General features: G+C 44.1%; 1 protein-coding gene across 1 annotated transcript in view; it reads left to right on the top strand.

The window, feature by feature from the left end:
- Positions 1 to 1,588: 1,588 nt before the first annotated feature.
- Positions 1,589 to 20,768, top strand: part of ZCCHC7 (zinc finger CCHC-type containing 7) — a gene marked incomplete at both ends in the record, with an annotated part of 102,926 nt that continues 83,746 nt past the window's right edge. Inside the window, one exon of the mRNA XM_079548408.1 lies at positions 1,589 to 2,273. Within this exon, the coding sequence (XP_079404534.1) occupies positions 1,589 to 2,273 (685 nt within the window). The remainder of the gene's footprint in view (positions 2,274 to 20,768) is intronic.

A 20,768-nucleotide genomic window follows, 5' to 3' on the forward strand; every position in this document is an offset into this window, starting at 1 on the left:
TTGGAAGAACCTGGGTCCATTTTCTTTAGTCCTCCATCAGGTTCTTAGGTACATCAGCAGGACGCCCTGAGTCTTCCACGCTGAACTGTCCCAGCTGTCACAGCCTCTCCTGTGACAGATGCTCCCGTCCCTTAATTGTCTTAGTCACTGCTCTCACTCAAATCCATCCATGTTGGCCTGCTGTGGGAGAGCCCAGAGCCGTACGCAGCGCTGCGGGTGTGAAGAGAACAAGTGGTAGAATATTCCGAGATGGAAGGGACCCACAAGGGTCATCAAGTGCCTGGCTCCTCAGAGAACAACCCAAAAACCACACTACACGTCTGAGAGCATTGTCACTTCCCTGGACCTTCTGTCGATATTCTTCAAGAGCCCAGCACACTGTTTTTTTGTAAAAGTATTCTGGCGTGTTGCAGACTTGTACCACTCTGCAGTCCTTTTTTGCAAACTTGCTTCTCTGGGCAGTTGGCTCCCAAGCTCTCTCTCTTCCCAGGTGCATGGGCCATTGTATTTATCTTCATTCAGGAACCTCTCTGCCCATTTGTCCAGTCCACTTAGATGCACCTGAATGACAGTGTGACCATCTGGTATATAAATCACTCCTCCAAATTTTGCATTGTCTGCAGGCTTGCTGAGAGTGCTCTCTGTCCCATCATCCAGTTCTGACTGCATCTTTGTTTAAGAAGCAGCATTGCTGCCTTCAAGAAAAGAGACATTTTGGACTTTAATCCTAGGTCGGCCAAAAAAGCCATTAAAAGTCGTAGATAACTACTGCTGAACTGGTAGGAGTGTAGAGATCTGGCTCATGAGGAGCTGGGCAGACACTGCTTGCAGGTGTACCTTCCTCATGTTGAAGTGCTTTTTTGAGGCACTGTAACTCAGTTTGTGTTCTGACAGAACCATCTGACTTGTTGGTTTGTATGAAGGCCACAAATTTGAATGCTTACCTTTATTACACTTTTTTTATTGCCTTCTGACCTGAGCTCAGTTTTGGGGTATTTCTGCACCATGCTGTGAGTAATTCTTCTCCTGGGATTAAATGGTGAACTGACAGCTCAAGTGACTTTGCAGCCCAGGTGTAGATTTGCTCCAACATATTTTGTAAAATATTGCTGCTGCTTGCCAGTTCCTTGAGAGAATATATGTACATAAGGCATTTCTTAGTAACATGATTTGCGAAGTGTGCAGCACTGATACTGATTGGAGGAACAATCAAAACATGGATCTGAAACTCACTTGTCTCCTGAGCCACACAGAAACCTTGGTTTTGAATCCAGGCTGGAGAGAAGCTTTGGAATATGAGATCTTCCACAGCAGTGAGAAGTCAGAGTGGTTTAGGTTAAAGTAATAAGTAACATGAAGCAAAATGCACCCTTACTTATGTTCTGCTGTCTCTTTTTACAACACTGTCTTTTGTTGTTGTAAACTCTGCTCTATGTTGCCTGCCTAATGCAGAGCACAACTACTAATCCTAGCAATTGCAGAAATGCAATTTTGACCAAAGTGTCATTTGAAAGATATTTTCAGGCATATGTTCATGAGCATACTGATACAGTCTTTCGTGTTTCTTACAGACAGTTTGGTTTCCAGAATGTTTTACGAATCTGAAGACACGGAGGAGAGTGATGTATATGAAGATGAACTTTACCGAGAGGATTCATCCTCTGAGCCAAGCATTGACAGCGAGGTGGAATTTCATCTCTACAGCCAGATCCACTATTCCCAAAACCTTGCTGAAATCAGCTCACTGGAGGTGTCTGAAGAAGCGGAAGATGTTGCGGAATTCACAGACCAGGGTCCAGGTCTAGCTGTGGCACCACTTGAAGACCAGAATATTGTTGAACTGCACGATTCTGATGGCGAGATTTCGGACGACCCTGAGATCATTGTCTTGTCCGATACACCAGAGGAAGACAGTGTTTACAAAAGCAAGGCACGAAAGTCAACAAGCCCTTTAGCTGAAGGTAGAATGCGTACCTGTGGATCTTCCATAGCAAGTCGTGCCAAAGCCACCGAGCGTAATGCTCTGCATACTGCAGGATCAGGCGCAGAAGTTTCAAGGCAAGGTCCTAGTGGGAATTTTCCCTCCGCTGGTTCTGGACCTCTCACCGCCCAAGAGGTGATGGTAATAGATGACAGCTCAAATGATGAGGAGGAGAGCGTGCTATCTGAAAGCGATAATGTTGAGAGCTGGATGCTTTTGGGATGCAGTGCAGATGACAAAGACAAAGACATAATGTTGAACCTTGAAGGCTGCGGAACTCCCGTTGGGGAAGGTTAGTACTTTATTTCTCACTTGTTTATTCTTCTGTACCTGAATTGATTTGTCTGCAGCAATACTGGTATTTTAAAAAGGTGTTGTAAAATGCACTGATGTTTTTGAAGGATTAACAGAAATCAAATGGGAGTGTGCATTGATGGACACAAACGATGGAAATAGCCTTATATAACATTGTTATATATGTAAGCATGTACTTTTAAGGAGCTGTGAAAACAACATTTTTGCTGGTAGAAATTCAGAAACCATGTCAAAATGATGCATGCTGTGAACTTTCAAACGTTCCTGCATATTTCATAGTTGTGAATGACAAGTATGGTGTGAGATAAAAAGAGAATACAGTGGTTTATTATTGTAAATGAGGCAAGTAGGGAAAAGTCATTTTGAGGATGGAAGATACAAAATCTGTGGCAGGAATGGCATAACAATAAAAAGCTTACTGAAAATACTGCAGAGCAGGAAAATAAATAGTCCTTATAATCTAGGAAGCAGTGTCATTTCTCTTCCTGTGTGTTGAGATTTTGCCCATCTGACCTGTCTCCTTTGCCTCATTGCCTTAAGCTGTGGAGACACAAATGCCTTTCAGGGCTTTGGTATATGCCAGATCAAAGATATTTCAACTGTAGAAGTGGATTAACTGTAACAGGATATGGGAAGGCACAGAGGGGAGACCGGTGCTGAGTCCCCTTCCCAAGAACCAGATTATGTAGACTCTCCTTCCAGGGTCTGGTGCAGCTGGGACTGTTTCTCTGAAATTTACTGCAACTTCTTCTGTGTTTTCTGCATTGAGTAATTCAGTCACTAAGATTAATACCAAGTGTTTTAATATTTAGTAAAATGTTCTTCCAGGGTACTGTACAAACAGGAGGGGAATCAACTCTTGGAAAGGATAGATAACAGCAGGAGGAGGGGAAATAGCTTGAAGTTGAGGCAGGGCAGATGGAGGTTGGATGTCAGGGGGAAGTTGTGTGCTGTGAGAGTGGTGAGGTGCTGGAACAGCTGCCCAGAGAGGCTGTGATGCCACGTCCATCCCTGGAGGTGTTCAAGGCCAGGTTGGATGGGGCCCTGGGCAGCCTGGGCTGCTGTGAAATGGGGAGGTTGGTGGCCCTGCATTGGTGGGGGGTTGGAACTTGATGGTCCTTGGAATGCAGGGAAATGGAATGTTCTATAGTAGGGTGTGCAGGCTGTACTGGTGACGTTCTTCCTCAAGATGGCTTTATAAACGATCGTTACTGTTTGTATGCTGGCACTAAACTTGTTGAGAAAACCAAGCACTTCTTTTCTTCTAAAGCATCTCTTCCTTGCCTGTAAATGTTCACTGCCGCTTTTCTTCTCCACTTCTCTCATGTACGTCTTTGTGTATTATCCTGGTCTGCTGCTAGCTGCACTGTGTTGTGCGTTCAGTCTCAGGTGATTGTTCAGTGACTTCAGGTGGTTGCCCAAACTTCAGAGGTGGGGAAAATGCCTTCCATATTCCCAGTGCGATGCCAGAAGAATGGCAGAGCATGCAGTTAGCGTGAGACACGTTATATTCTGAATGTATGTCACTTTTTCTCCCCATAAATCATTTTAATTATTCTAAACTGCAGTTGCTAATAGTTATCTTGAAGTTGCTAAATTCCATTCATCATCTTATATTTTTGTGTTCTGCTTTTTTGTTCAAGACTAGAGTGAGTTAGTTTGTGGGATTTATTTTTTTTAATTACCTGTTGGAAAGCAAATGTTTGGGGCCAAATGTTGACTTCTTTGGCAGCAGTGCTATTTTGTACATAGTATTATGCTTTCTGGTATTTTTGTATTTTTTTTCTCATAACTAACGGGCAGGCAGATGGCCTGGACTTGCATTTCTTTTATTCAGTTTACTCCATATATTTCCTTGGCTTCTGTTCTAAAACTGCTGATGCTAGCAGTAAAGTTTCTCCCCCTCAAAAAACAGAAGACAGGAAAGTGTATAAACAGCATTTGAGACAGTAAGCAAATGTCATCGTTACATACATTTGGGCAACAGAATGGAATTAATCAGAATGACTGTGCTTACTAGGAGAGATATGAAAATGAAAATTTATGGCTTTGTTCTTTGTTCTATTCTAACAACAGTGTGCTGAGGGAGATTCCTAAAGGTTCTTATTATTGTTAAGGTTAGCATCAGCAAGAAGGGTCGTGTGGTATGTTTACTAACAAATGTAATATTATGTTTGATGATCATGTTCTTAGATACTGGCAATAAGCAAGCCACATTCTAAGAAGATAATGGTAGAATTTTCCTTTGCTGTATAAACTTGTCATAATCTTCACACCTAGAAATGTTTTATTTAATGTACGAGATGTGCATGTTTTTCTGGGGTGCCTGAATTTGAAGCCGCAGTCTCACAAGCAGCTCACAAATGCAACTGTTCTGATTTTTTTTCTCACTCCTACTTCTGGCTTCTTGAGAATTCCCCCTTGTGCCTAGCCTCACCCCAGTGATGCATTACAGAACCCTTGTGCTTGGAGAGCTGAGACATACAGAACAGGTGGGGTTTGGTTATACACACAGCTTTGATTCCATTTAAGCTTTTTGCATTCTGCATCTGTAGCACTTTGCAGAACATCTTAACGCTTGCACGCTTCTCTCAGCCATGCTTTCCAGTGCATGTAGCGGTGATGACGCAGAGACGGAGGTTTACAGCAACTATGTGTTCTGTATATGTGTGTAAGCCAAAAAGGTATCGAAATAGCTCTAGGAAATAGGAGCCGTAACTCTTCTTAGTGTAAAGTAACAATAATTTGTATGTTGAGCTTCAGAGTGCCTTATCTCCCACGTTCTAAAGGACTCCTTCGTTGAAAATTAAAAGACTTAAATCTAAGGAAAGAAGGGAATTTAAAAAATGATATTTGTGTTAGCAAATTTATCCTCTCAAAGATAATCTTTGCACAGCCCTCTGGTCTGAGTTTCTCAAGAAGATCAAATCTTACACTGACTGCGCAATGTACAAATCACTGAGCCTGCTGTGCCAGTATGGACAGGACGTGGACCACAGCAGCTCCCCAGGAGAGTGTGTGAGTGAGTCCATGGCCCTCCAGCAGCAGGGTGATGGCGTGTGCAGTGCTCTGTTTGCCTCCCGTGGAAACAGGGACTGAAACGTGAGCAGTTCCTTCATTGTAGGAGCAGCCTCTTGTGTCCGTCACTGGAGAAGTCTGCTGTCTTGTCTGAGTGCCTGAAATAGAGGTGCTGAGGCTCTGCTCTGCTCCTTACATGCTTTCCTTGCTGTAGTCTAGCAGCCTTGTCATTTTCAATATTCTTAATCAACAAATAACATAATTTCTCGATCCCTGCAGTGCTCAGAGAGATCTGCTCCCTGTGTGGCCTTCTAGCTTCAGTCGCTTTCTGCTGTCACAGGGAGAGACAGCCTTTCTCTGGCAAAATGAGCTCTGGTTTCTGAATTGTACTGGACATTCGCCCTGTCTGTCTTCATTTAATAGTTGGAAAGCTATTGGTCCTCCAGCAGTGCCCTTGAACGGAGATGAAAGCTTTTTCTCCCCTTTCTGTTCTCTTCCTTTTTGAGAGGTTTTATATGCCTCTCACTTGTTATTGCTTGCCTACCACTGCATTTATCCCCCTATTTCTGTGAAATGCAACTTTCTGTCGTACATTAGTCGTTTCCTGAGCAGATGTGGCCACATCTGCCAACTTTTAATTACTTGAGGTGTGAAGATGAGTGCTAGCTTTTTTCTTCTGTGTACAGAGAAATACTGGGGAGTAGGGGAAAGTCCTCAGTGTGGCTGCAGGGATTTTTACCCACCATACTTGGACCTCACTTTCCTGTGGTGAGATAACACCCAGCTTGGGAGTGAACGAGGCAACTAAACAACCACACCAGGCCAAATCTGAAGGCAGCAACCAACAGCTGATGGCATTACTTGCACTCTGCTGCTCATCGTACGGCTTCCCTGCATGGCATTTACAGCACTGTACTCTGCTGCTGCCATCTGCTTTGCAAAAAGCATCCTAACCTAATCCTATGCCTAATCCTTGGACATTGTAAGTGCGGGAAGATCCAGATCTTGAGTATGATTTTCCTGAATTTTTAAATGATTAGAATTCATGGGAAAGTGTACAATTTCTGCTGTTTACTAAATGTGTAGAATTCATTTTTAGTGCTGGGAAGTTCCTGGGTCTGTGAAGGAGAGCTCTCCCCTCCTACACCTTTCTCCACCTTGCAGTAAGAGTATATGCGGTAAGAATGTTAATCTCCCACAGCTGGAAGACTTTCATCCATTCCTTCATTAAAAGCTTCCTTTTAACATTTTTCCTCTCCCGTTTGTCACTGAATTTTTGTCCCGGCGGCTTTTGGAAAGACAGCTGTTGAAGCTGCAGCATCAGTGTCCAGCTGCTATGGAGTACAGAAAACAAGCTGCCTTCCTGTTCCTTGTCCGTTGCCTCCCCCCTTGCAGCACCTTTTGGAGCCGAGGGGCTAATTCTGTCATTCTCTGTGCCTGGCAAGTTTGTGCAGTGCAGTTTGTCCGATTGGTTTCCAATCCAGTGTTTCTATAAAGCTGAGAACAGAAGGTACAAGAGTCAGCTGAAGTTCGTAGCTTGTTACAAGACGCTGCTCAGATGTGTTTGTCAGGTGGTCTGCCTGAACTCCTGAAGTGATTTCTTGATGGACTGCGTTCTGGCACTCGGTTAAATGCAAATGTTCTTAAGCTTAATGGTCAATAATAGTTAGGAAAGGAAAAGAGCATTCAAGGAATAAGTGTTTTACTTGAGGTATTTTACATCGCATTTTGTCCTATTAAAGTGCCCTATGCCACAGGAAATAACGTCCATGAAATAAAGTGTAAGCTAGTTTTTCCAGAGCAGGTTTTCCCCCTTCTCATTTTAGCATCCCTTTCCATCTTTATGAGCCTAGACATGCTTCTAAGCACCCGCTTTTGTCTGTAGTAAACAAGTATCTCATTTAACATATTTAATTAAAAAAAAAAGGAAACTGAACATTCAGTGAATGAAAACAAAAAAAGCCTTTTTTTTTTAAAAGCAATTTGAAATAATTTTATTTTTGCCTTTCCCTGTAAGTTGGTGCAGGACAGGGTTTTCTGCTGCTAATGGAGTCAAAATGGAAATGGGAGCCTCGTATAAATTTGGTGTGTGCTTTCATCTCCACCAGCCACGCTCGGGGGAAGCATCCTTTGTTTGCTATCGGTGTTTTGAGTGGCTTCTTTGAGGCAGATAGCTGTTCATTTCCTTTTACCTCTGCACAGTGCTATATTCAAAAATCTGACCACATCTGTGCTTCTTTTTTCTGTGCTGTTATCCCCTCTGTGTATTTTTAAACAGTAAAAAAGGAAATGTGCGCTAAAATGACCAGAAAAAAACCCAAAGTGTTTGCTTGTTCCCAACACAACTCCGGTCCTGGACCGGACTCGAGCGCCAGCTTCAGCCCAGCGTCATCTGAGCTCCAGGGCTGAAGCAGTGGCCGCAGGGCAGTTGGAATGGCCCGTAAAAAGCAAAAGGATGTGGCTGCATGTCAGTTTTGCTCTGACAGCAGTCCTTCGGGAGTCCAGTTTTCGATCAGCGGCTGCCAGGCCCTGCGCTCTGCCCTGCCCGTGGCGCGGGGGGCCTGCAGCGTGCCGGCCGCCAGCGGTGCTGGTGGTCCTGCAGGGCCTCCTGCTGCTCTGCCGTGGGGCCCGGCGCTGGATCCTCGTTCCGCAGGGCCGAGCGCTGCGGTGCTCTCTGAGGGTCGGGGGGCTTCTTGGCTCTGTGCGCCAGGACGGGAGCTTTGCTTACATGTGCCGGAGTGCTTTGTGCATGAGTTGCCGTAACAGAACGCGCCCCAGAGCTGTAATAAGCAGTGGGAATCCACCTACGTTTGGGAGATACAGCATGCATATGGATATTTTGATTAAAGGAAAAAAGCTTAATCTTCTTTGCCGTGTAATGTGGATACACTCTAATCTCTTGATTATTAAAAAAAAATTAATAAAACTAATAAAGTTATTTTGGAAATCTGAGAATATCTGACTAACTCTACCTGCAGCCTTGGCAGCCCCTTTTATCTGTGTGGATTTCTCTGCCTATTGTAGACCCTGGCTCTAATTTAAATTTCCCGTGGCTTAGGATTGCTGACTAGGTTTTCTGCAAGAGTGCCCATGCTTATGTGGTCATATATTCTGAGTGACTTTTTCCCTTTTTTTTTTCCTCTCCTTTTTTTTTCTTTTTTCTTCCTTTTTTTTCCTTTTTTTTCCTTTTTTTTCCTTTTTTTTCCTTTTTTTTTCTTTTTTTTCTTTTTTTCTTTTTTCTTCTTTTTTTCTTTTTTCTTCTTTTTTTCTTTTTTCTTTTTTTCTCATTTTTTTTTTTCTCATTTTATTTTCTTTTTTCTTTCTTCTTTTTCTTTCCCCCTGTGTTCTGTTAATTGTTGTAAGGGTGTTTTCTTCCGCTACTTCTGTCATCAGTTTGATCTTTCTTCCTTGTCCCTGTTTGTTTGGGTCTCTGGAAAACCCTTCTCATTGCAGTTGAATCTTAAAGGCAGATGGGGAATTAATTCAGTTCTCTTAGAGGAGAAGTTTGAGATTTTTAAGTAATTAAAAAATAAAAGTATTGCAGAGGCAATGGAGAATATACTGGGATCTGAGTTTACAAAAGGAAAAAATGAAGTTGGCCTGTGGAAGTGTGTGAGCCAAGTAAATATGGGCCTGGGACAAGTGTGGGTGAAAAAGAAACTCCGTGAAGTTTAAAACAGAGTGCAGATCTGAAGGCGATAGGAGGAACATGACGGTTGAATGCTGATGGTTCATTACGTGTCTTCCTGCTTACAGAAGCACCTAGTGAAGGTGGTTTGTGCTTCAGAGCACTGAGCAAAATGGACGTGCACAGGGATTCACAGGAGTGGCAGAGATTTCATTTTGTGAGCCCCTGGGCTGCAGTTGGCATGTTTTGGAGCAGGCAAGGCCTCTGCTGCAGAGCTCACTCTGCGTCTTTGTGGCGCGCACGGGAATTGCTGTGCAGGTTTAATTGCTGGGCCGTGCTGGTGAGATGGGCACATGTGCAGTGCTGCAGATCCTTCTGGAAGTTTCTTACTCAAATGCAGAGAAGACTTGTATTGTGATACCATCACAGTCAACACTACATCTGTGACAGTTGGTACTCAGCAGTTCATTTTTATATTATTATTATTATTTATTATTATTATTACCATAAGTTTTGTCTGGAATAAATTCCCAGACTGATACATTACCTGTGCTGTGCATTGGTGTAACAGCAGGTAACATTCTGGGTGACTAATGCTCACCCGTATGCTCTGCTGGTGTACGTAACTGGTTCTCTCAGTATGCTTAGTTACAAACATTGCATGCGTTTTCTTGCTGTTTTTCATACTGAACAACTCCCTGCAATAGCTTTCCTAAGCAATAACTGTGTGTCCTTGGGCAGGGAGTCGGTATCCGTGGAGGCACATACGATGTTATTCACCAGCAGTGAGCCAGCAGCCCGGCGTATTTCAAGATGAAGGCAGTCCTGAGCTCTCTTTCAGTCTCTCGTTTGACTTCCTGTCCCCTCACACTGCTCAGTTTCAAATCTCCAGATGAAAATGGAAGTAACTCCTCACATCTCTGGCCAAGCTCTGCGTAGGTGAGAGCTTGGCCAGAGCCCGCCCTGCAAGCCGGTGCTGTTGGCTCAGCACACCCTCTGCTCTCCGCACCAGATGCTGCCTGCTCTCCTGCTGTGCTAGTGAAGGAGCAGCGGCCCTCCTGTCCCACAGGCAGGAGGCTGCTGTGGGCAGGGCAGCTGCAGGCGGGTGGGCCGGGAGACGGTGTGCTGCTTAGCTTCTGTCCTTGGGTTTTCCAGTTCGTGCTGATGCTTCTCATTAAGGTGGAAGTTTTAGCTGTTGTTTAACTATAAGCTGATCCTTTATTGCGTGAAAGTTGTTTGCACCAGTGTTCTGCGTCCTCGAGGCTGACCCCTTCCTCTTTCCTTGCTGTGTATGACGGTGGTTGTGTTCGTCTCCCTTTCTGCATTTGTGCAGCAGTGCTAACCACCTCCAGCGTGCGCAGGGAAATGATGTCACTCACAGAAGTGAGAAAGTAAGGAAACGAGCACCATCTAATCAGGACTGCTTGTGTGTATGGTAATATATGCCTCACGTTGTGTGAATGGTAAAAGCTGTCACCCTCACATTTTATAAAATAATATGCAATGTGCATTTCAAACCTTTGTTGAAAAACATTTTGTCACCATTTTGAGTTAAATCCGTGAATTATTTTGCTGTCTTGAACAATGCCAAGTCTGATACTTGTTTGCTGTTTTGTTCCTTTTGATCATTTCTGTTCTTGAAAAGTGTAGGCAGTGGGAAATACTTGCAGACACTCAAAGAACCCTGCTGGATGCATCATTTTTTAGTGGTACAGCTGCCCTTCAGTCATAGTGGATGGGTTTTGCTGCACTTTGTTGCTGAGCTTGTTGCGCAGGCTGTTGTGGCTGCTCCTCTGCCCAGAGACCCGAAGCATGAGAAAAGAGCAAAGCCCTCATCGGGCAGTCTGAATACTTTGTAAATATTTCTCCATGGAATCCTTTTTCTTAAAAAAGCTCGCAGCACCACAAGAGGAGGAGAAGTGCGGGGGGAGGGGGGCAGTGCTGGGGCAGACACGGACCCTGCCAGATGCCTTTCTCGGTCTCTTTCTGAAACCGTGTGGTGAAACTCTTGAGTTTTCTCTGCCCTGGTAAAGCAGAGGCTGTGATGTGCTGGGTGCCCCTCTACCTCTGTGTTGACAGTAGTTCTCTGGCACTGCGCTTGCTGCCCTGAAGGTAAGCCGGTAGCTGATAGCTGTGTATCTTTGCATTTAAACTTTAGCTGCGGAGATCTGGGGATTCCCCCTCCCCTCAAAACACTGGGCTCAGTCTGGCATGAAACCAGCTCTGTGCTCGGCTCTGTGCAGCTCTAACGTGGGGTTGCGCTTAAGTATGGGTATGACTATATAAGAACACGTGCACATGTGTAAACGTACATAAATGTATTTATTGGGATGCTTAATTTTAGGTTTGTAGGTCGAGCTTCAGCTTTTGTATCTGCATTCTGTCTGCGTGCAATACCTGATGCGTGGCTTTCTAAAGAAAACCAAAGTGGAAGCAGTCACTAAGTCTGAATACGGCTTTCACTGACATTTCAAAGTGCGTCTGTGAGATGTGAAGCGGTGTTTGTAGCCTTTATGGGGATCAATGAAACCCATGCGATAGGTTTCCCACAGTGGTAGCCCAGTTTCAAGCAGAACTGTTCCCAGCCTCCTGCTTTTGGGGCATACATCATTTCCTGACTGTTTTAACTGTGCTGCTGGTATTTCTAGCAATAAAACTGAGCTGGTAAATACTAGAGGTACACAGCCTTGTGGGGTGAATTTCTCCTTGGCTTTTGATGCTAATAGTTTTGTTGTAGCATGAAGTTTAAAATAGCAAAGAGGAATATCTGTTTGAGAAGTGAGTAGAGTGCGAGTATCAGCCATCACAGCAGCGGAGCAGCTCAGCTGACATCAGTAATGTGTGCTGTTCAGCTCCCTGCAGGAGCTGCTCTGTGCCTTTCTTTTGGTGAGTTGCTGCTGAAGAAAGTTTGTTCTCTGTGGGTTTGTTGTTTTTTTTCTGAAGTCTGTTGGTGCTGGTAGTGAGAGTCATTTTTTTTTGGGGGGTGGGGGGAGTGTCATTTTAAGAAAAATGTATTTTGGAAAATTTTCAATCTCTAGATAATAAAAAAAAAAAAAAAAAAAGTTTGCAATGTTGTAGACACTGTGCCCTTCCGGTAAAAAACAAATTGTAAAAATGTTTGTGTTTTCCAGTTGTTTTCTGGGGCTGTGGGTTTTTGTTATTTGGGTGTTTTTTGGAGCAGCACACTTCTGCAGGTGGAACAGGTGCTGTTTTAATTGCAGTTTATCTAAAAATGGAGTGATTTCATTATAGTTTTTCTTTTAAAAAATAAAGCAAGGTGAATAAGCCCAGCAGAGGAGGGATTGTGGAGAACAAAATAGTTCCCAGCAGGGGAAACCTCCGTGCTTCTGTGCACAGCCCCATGACAGCCCAGCACCAGCCCTACCAGGACCTCCGGCTGCTCTGCCTGCCTGCCCTCCTGCCTGCTTGCTCTGCCCTGCCCTTGCCCTGCATGCTGAGCCTGCTGGCCCTGCCTATCCATCCTGCCCGCCCTGCCCTTCCGCCCTGTCAGCCCTGCCTCCCTTTCTGCCTGAAGCACAGCAGCCATGGGCACAGTGCCGCTTGCAGAGGAGCGCACCGGGGTGCACCTGCTGCACGTGAGGGCTGCCCAGGAAGCAGGAGCCCAGCCCTGGCAGGGCAGCACTGAGGAGGAGCTGTGCCGATGCTGGCCGGGATGGGAGTCCTGCAGCTGGGCCAGGCTCGGTGTTGGCTTTGTCATGCTGCTCAGCTTTCTCGCCCACGGTGGCTGAGAAGCGCGCTGTTGGCTTGTCTTCGCTGTGGTGATTAGCGGGATTAAATGTAAGCTGCTGTGTACTTTGTACCAATTAGTTTCTCATCGGAGAGGTTCATTAGGACTTCTTTCTCTCCTTGCGATGTTTTCTCGACATTTGATGACGTATGTGGCAGACTCACATTGCTGGAGCTCTGGGCGTGTGACCGCTGTCAGCTTTGTTTTCACAGCCTTTGCTTTCATGGCAGAAACAGCACTGCTCACAGAGGACTCTAAGCCCGAGTACTGACAATTAACCTTAAAACAGCCTCTGCTTAGCAATGGCCACAAAGTCAGCAACCTCAGAAAACAGAATGGTCGGAAAAGGCCAGTTTGACTAGTTTTGCTCAATCTCACTTTCCCTGCGGTCCTAGCTGAGGGGTGTACACACTGTTCCATACTGAGCCTTCATGTTGCAGGGGCACCGTGCTTCCCAATAGGAAATTTGTTTTCTTATTTTCTTCTGTGTTGTACACCAGTGATAGAATTCTGTTGTGGCACACACGTCTCTAAGGGACAAAAGCTGAAAAATGCTCTCCCTTGTATGAGAACGTACGTTTGAGAATCGTTAACTCAGTGGGCTGTGCTTGGAAAGAGCAGACGAAAGAGTCTGCAATGTGTGATGATGTAATGAAACACAGTTATATCAGCTCGGAGAAAAGGGAGAGGTAACTTATTCTTGGCTCACATTGTTTTAGCACAGAGAAGGGAAGTCAGTGCAGGTGAGCAAAGCAAGGCAGACAGCTGTTAACCATCCAGTGCTGCACCACAGTGAAAAAATTGGCATGGAGCACAAGCACAGTCACTGGGACCAAGTCTGGGTGTGCGCAGACACACCAGCCTAGGAGTGCCCCTGGACTTGGAGGGATCATCCTCCCACCTCCTGTTTATTTTCTTTCTGGATGTCAGAGATCAACTAAACCTTCGTCAGTTTGTGAGGCTTTCAGTCTGCAGTGCTGTGAGGGAGGAAGCAGGCTTCTCAGGAACGCAAAAGACAGTTTTTTAAAGTTTTTACTTTTCTTACAGTGTTGTTAAAAACAAAAAGAAAAAAAACTAAAAATGAATTGATTGATTACTAAGGATAAGTTCATTAAAACTTTTATTTCTCTTTAGTTTGGCTACTGTCTGTTTTTCAGCAAGGAGGAACTTAAAAACACAAAGGAAACGCAGCATTGGTGGGTTGTGGTGCCAGCAGTACCTGCTGCATACAGCACAGCTGCCTGGAGTCGAATAGCAAGGGTCTGAATGTCTCTGCTGTGGGAACAGTAGGTATGCCCATACAAATCTGTATTACACACAACAGAATCGGCAAGTATTAAAAAACTACGTTACCAGTAACTCAAAACAGCAGGAGACGTTCTGCAATAGAGCAGTGCGCCTTTATGCTTCTGAGGTTTGCCAGCAGAGGTAAACCGTATTGTATAACTGATCTTCTGCGAGGTGATTATGTTAGTTTTAACTGCAGCTGTACCACCTGAAATCAGAAGGAAAAGTGGGGTGGGATACTGACTGCTGGTGTTACCTGCAGTGAAAGTTACAGCCATCTGCATCCGTGTGGCTGACCAATGTAGGCCTGTCAGGAGTCTCCAGGGTGAGTCGGACTGGGAATAACAGGAATGAAGTCACCGTTGTGTCTCAGAGGAAGTGAGTAGCTCTTATGTCACGTTAGGTGACTTGTTCTGAAATGGCATAATTGCTGTTAATGAGAAAATCGTGAAAATAGTTGTGAAGGGCAGTTAATGCAAGGATGTGAAAGAGAAGAAAAAATGGCAATCCATTCTAAATGGGAAATTTGGACTGTCAGTAAAATCTTTTCAGTTTGTTCTCCAAAATGCAAGTCTATTACTAAATTTGAGGTTTGTTAACAAAATGGGATCTATATAGGGTGCAATTCTACATGCAGTGAACGAAGAACAAGAGTCTGTTTAGACATTTCTGATCAAAGAAAACGTGAGAAGAAAAAAGGAAGGAAAACTGAAATGACAGGAGGGAATCCATTTCAGACTTCCATAGCTTGCTCACGTGCTTAAAACTTCAAGTTCTCGTTGCCGTCCAGTGGCAGCGTGGCTCGGAGCTGGTGGTTTGGGCAGGTGATCAGAGCAGAAATGTTGCTTACGGTTGAAAATAGTTGATAGCAATATAGTAATGATGTGGCTGATCCAACCAGCACTCAGGTCACAGTGTTCACCCTCCTTATGTTCAGCTGTATAGTCCACACACGTTACCTCTACTTATTCCCGGTGTTAAAAAAAGCGATTTTTTTCAGCTGTTTGGTCAAAGCAGTGAAATACAATTTGTATGTTAAAAATACACTCGGTTCTGTATTTTCTAGTGTTCTTGGTACATAGTGAAGGAAGTACAGAGCTGCGTGTTTCAGTGGCATTTTATGCATTGTCGCAGTGTCTAAAATCACTGGTGCAGCTTCTCTCCGTGATCCATGCAGAATGCATTCTGTGCTGAGCACGGAGGGGAGAAGAACTGTGCTGATAGTACAAAACCATCAGTGATTTACAAGTGGTTTTAGTTCAGAAGTAAAACTGAGAATGGGGTGGTCTGAAAAAGACATCAGAGGAAAGATGGGAATTGCTGTTTCTGCAGCCTACCTGAAATGTAGGATTCTTGCTTATTCGCATTTTAAGTCTGAGCTTTCTGGAAATGTGATTTCTTTGAGAACAGTTGCATGGAGAGCTGCAAGCCGAGCAATTTCTGTAACATTTATATGAACTGTAGGATAAGCCTAGAACTTCAGTATGACCTTTAATTGTACCTCTGCAGAAACAAACGTATCTGTTGATTTCAGCTCTTTTGGACAAATTTTGTTAAATGAATTAATCAGTTTACACCAAAACCCAGGCATTTGTGCCTATATGGCATTTCCAAGTGTGCAGATGTTAAATAGAAAACATGTCAGGTGCAGTACATGCGGAGAGGTATGTTTCAGTTTTGTATTAAGTTTGAACAAAATAGACAATCAGGAAAAAACAAGCAAAAAAACAAGTCAACAACAGAACAACCTTCCAGAAAAAGCCTGCAGTTGTGTTACGCTGTTGCCCAGAGACTGCTGGTAAGACGTTAACTCCAGTAAGTTCAGCTGCATTTTGTCCCAGACCAAAGTATCAATGGCTTGTAATGCACCAGAAAATTGGATGAAAGGAATTTGCAAAATATTAAGCTTCTTGCATTTAAGTAATCTTCTTAAACCAGCAAAAATGGGCAAATATAAATTCCAATTTTATTTAGTTCTCATTTTCTGATGCAAAAAAAAGATAAGTTTAAGAGGGAAATGTTGGAGAATGTACACAGGAATAGAAGTGTATTTAGGGGATGATTTGTAGCAGGAATAGCTGTTAGCACGTGTATATTGAAACATACTCCTTCAAAGGTGGTTTAACACCACAGTAGCTATGTCATAAATCTTTTACAGAAGTCATGGTGTGATTTATCAGAATGTGAGCCACTAAAATATATCTTTTACAGTAACCTCTGCTATTTCTTCTTTGGTTTAACTGCTGAGAGACAGATTCCTTGGAACGTGTGATGATCTTTTAAAAACTATAAATAAAAAGCAGGAGGGAAGCAGATAAAATCCTGCTTTGACTGCTGATTATTAAAAATGCTTACAGTGATGGTGACCACTGTGTTTATAAGAAAACTCTTATTTTGGTAAATTAACTAGTGTTCCATGTGAATCATACGTGGTTTATTCTGAAAGTTGAATAATGACTGAATTTCCAATATATCTATCCTTTGTCAGAGATTTAAGGTCTCATACAGTGGCAGCAAGATGCAGGTTTGTGAAAACATTGGTGTGGTTTTGTATGGTGTCAGGACAGCTCGTGTTCATTGTGGTGCAGCAGTGCTTCGTCCTTTGTGCGTGAGGATAAATGAGAGAGGAGGAGGAAATAATGCAAGTTGTTGGGCTGTGCTAACTCTGCTATTTTCTTGAGGGTTCCAGCTTCTTGCATTTATCAGCAGCTGCACAGATCAGATCTGAGTGCTCAAGGCTTGCTCTTACTGCTGTACCAGTGCTGTAAAGCAGGGCTCCTTTAACGTGGTGTGGAGGAGCTGCTTTGGATCAAAGGAGCAGGCTGGCATTCAGAGGCTGTCCCGGACAAGTGCTCTTTCGTCCCTGGGACACAGGGGAATTTGTAAACACACAGTTGTTGGATTAAATTCTTGCCACAGGTCACATTCTCTTGTAAATGCTCAGTCATCTCGTTGACTTCCTTTAAAATGAGATTACTGTCACTTTGTGCATCTCAGAATGGTGGCATTTTAACGCGTTTGCTGGCTGGATTCTTACAGCCTAAACCACTGGCTAGTCTGTGTGACAAAAAGCTAAGGCTGCTTCAAAGAGTGCCTGGTAATTCTGTTGCATAGCGCAGGGGCAAACCACTAATTTTTCCCAATTTCTAATTTATGTGCTTGCCTGTATGGTAAATGTAGATGTGTAGTGTGAAGACCTGCAAGCTTATTTGCTTTTCACCAGTTTCCTGAGCCGTTTTGTGGCCCTGCAAGGAAAGGCACGCTGCACCAAATATTGTCCAGACTGCATCTGAGGGCACTCCGCTGCCAGCCCTGAGCCCTGCCAGCAGCACAGCGTGCTCTTCGTTTGCCTCCACTCACTTGGTAAATTCTTATCGAATGCCATTTTCCAACAGGTACTGTGTACAGCTGTCCCATTTTAATGATATTTCTCCAGGCACGTGTCTGAGGTGGAATTGCCTATTTGCACAAGCACACTGCTCTCGTTGTATGCCAGAGCTCAGCAAAGATCGGAGTCGAACAGATAGAGGGACTGCTGGCCAGCAGCGCAGCGTGGGACCGACAGCTGGGTTGCCCTGTCCCAAATGTCAAACCCTTACGTTTGATCTTAAGAGAAGCAAGGTGCTACTGCCAGTTTGTCTCATGTGCTCTTTTGTTGTTATTGTTACTGCTTCCGATTAAAAATTTTCCAAGTTGAACCACAAAGGTAAAATACTGAATAGAGAAAATCGCCTTTACTTATCTTAACCAAAAACCTTTCATTTCTGTTTCCTTAACCACACCACAATGCTTTTACACGGTTTCAGATGATGAAAAATCATCTTTGGAATTACTTTTGCTCTGTAATTACAACAATTTGGTTGCGTGTGTGGTGGTTTGAAAGATGTGGTGAAATTGCTGTTTTGTTGGAATAGTATTTTTATCAATCTGTACATTTGGAAAACTAGGCTATAGCTACCAGAGTGGACTTGGTGACCTTGGAGTGTGTACTGGTTGTCACACCCAAGTTGAAAGGGGGAAAAATAAAAGTGGAAAACAACAGTTAAATGACATTTCATGACTACAGGTTGTTTTCTTTGGCCAAAGAAAGGGAATCTCTTGAATTCTGGTGGGTTTATGAGATTGTGTTGAATATTACAATGCTGACGTAAGTGCTGCATTCAGTTACAGTTTGTGATATTTGTGGAATGGAAGGAAAAGAAGCACGTTTTTGTCTAGCCCATCGAGTGTTAGCTGGTGCCATCAACTCTGTCAGGCAGGATCTAAGAAGATCTCTGGTGTTTAAATAATTCTGGTCATCCAACCTGTAGTGCTTTTTGTCTTTGCCCTTCCAGAGGATGGGTTGGGCAGTGAACAGAGCTGCAGGGTAAAGCTGGTGGCCCCTGTACGAGGGCCACGTCGGGTTGGGTGTATGGTTGCTGTGGGTTTCACTGGCTGCTGCAGCAATGCTGCGTGGTGGTTTGGGGCACATGGGTACCTAGCATGGCTCCTGTGTTAAGCCCAAGGTCTGCAGTGTACCTATTTCCCCTTTCAGAAAGCGGGGAGAATGGAAGCCCTTTTCTTTCCTGCAGATTTGTGAAAAATATAGCATTTACTCCTGTGCAGAAAGGAGGGAGGCAGGGCCATGGGCCAGAGCTGAGGCTGAGGCCTGCTTTGCCTGGTGGCAGCCGAGTAGGGTTTGCTTTGCTGCTCTGCCCCTTCCTCAGCGCCATGCAGCAGGCAATTAAAGTGAGTGGGGATACTGTTATGAGGATTGAGGTAGGTGCACCAGCACCACAGGGCAAGGCAACACATCCCTTTGTCACCATGTTGGGCATTCTGAAGGCTGGCTGCAGAACAAGTTACATCTATCAGAAGGGAGAAGATCATTGCAGCTGCAAGGAAAGGGAAGGTTTGTTTGGGTTGTGTGTGGATGAGTAGAATGGCAAGCAGGGCAGGACCAGCCCAGAGAGTCTGAATGATTTTCACTTCTTGCCCACTGCAGCTATGTGTAGAGGATGACTATTTGGATTACATGAAAGATGGGGTAGCCAAGTCAGTAGAAAAGCCTGAAGGTGACGTGTTGTGGAAACGAAATGAAGGGCTGCTGCCTGCAAAGTGCACTTTCATTCCAGCAGGATTTACCAGCTCTCGCCAGAAGTTTACTGTCTGTGCCACCTGCAGGACTTGTCTCTCTGCTTTTAGGAGGACCAGCACAGACCTTGCTTGCATGAGGAATTTGCTTGAGGTGGGCACTGCTGATGTTATAAAGCCCCAGGAAGTGATGTGTGGCAGGTCAGCACTGTGGTCAGCCTGTGCACTTTGTGGTGGCCCGAAACGCCTGTGCTGCTGAATGGGCCTTGGGTGTTCACGTAACGCTGTGCCTGCCCAGAACAAATCCTGCCAGTCCTGAGCAGTTTTGAGTACTGGAACGTGGATAATTTCTGGTCTGCTGTCAGGTATTCAGCGGTATGTGGGCACTACTTGTGTGCTAGGGCTGGGTTCAGCGTTCCCCTTCTGTTCAGCGGAGATGTCTGAACACCTTCTGTCACTTTTTATCTTGTATTGCACGTGTGTGTTGCTGTTACGCCATGCCTAACAACACGTTTGTGGTAAATATGGTGACATGTGTAATTCATACCCAAATAAATTTCCTGCCAACAGCCATCTACCGTTTGGTCAAACAAATGAAGAAGCTGATCGTAGTTAGGATTTTGAACACATGGGTCTGTAGTGTAGTAGCGTAGCAGTTTTCTTGCATTTATTTATGTTCGGAAAAGCAGAAATCCAGTAATCTCTGAAGTCTTAGAAACCTGTTTTGCTTCAGGAAAAGCATGCTTCAGGCAGGACTTCTTGGTACTGAATGGAAATGAGCCTGCAGTCATGGAAATTTTGGCAGGACTGGTGTAATTTTAAGGGCATGTGGAGATTAAATGACCTCAGTAATTACAACCCCGTAGTACGAAAGTTCTTGGTGTATTTCTGATGGGCATCACTGATGCAGCATGGATACTTGTGCAGAAGCTGTTGGTTGCATTCAAGGCTTGCAAGAAAAAGGTGTGCACTACCCAGAAGGCAAGTTTTACAGTAAACCCAGAAGTGGTTAGAATGTTCTTTTACACCATTTTTTTTACAGCACGGACTTTAAATTGAGAAAGTGCATTCTGTCTATATATCTTACGTTTTAAATAGGAGTTTGCAGTACATACACGCTAAATTTTGTCCCCTTTATGGAACAGCCTGGCTTGTGCAGTTATTATGGTGAAGTAAGCATATTCACTCCATCTGCATGCCATAAATATTGATAAAATAGATGCCACCAGTTTAGGTTTTGAGGAGCCACAGTCCATAGCCTTTTCCTCCGACTTTCTTCTGTATTAGCAATCATTTTATTTCAAATGTTGGAGACTTAATAGCACAGCCTTTCTTGTTTTTGCACCCGTTGTGTATTCTTTTGGTGAAGGGTACTGCCTGGTTTGTAAATTCAGCAACCAACAAACTCAGTGTGTAGACATATTGTGGTAAAAAGAACAGTGTATGAATATTAGATCAAGCTGAGAAACTTCTAATTAGTCTGTAACTATGAGATGTGCATTTTATAGTAATTTGTCGAAAAACCCTGCTTGAATGTTGTTTTTCCCTTTGGTACTGTGATGGTTCATGGTGGAATCCAGGCCTCATGATGTCCTGCACTGTGCCATGGGAGGTCTTTGTGTCTGCTGGAACAGATGCCATGTTTTGTGTGTGCTTCATTCATTTTATACACATCTGTCTCCCTTTTTTCCGAACCACCTGTTACGAAAAATTCCGCT

The sequence above is a fragment of the Tetrao urogallus genome (assembly GCF_951394365.1).
Source record: "Tetrao urogallus genome assembly, chromosome: Z".
NCBI classification, from domain to species: domain Eukaryota; kingdom Metazoa; phylum Chordata; class Aves; order Galliformes; family Phasianidae; genus Tetrao; species Tetrao urogallus.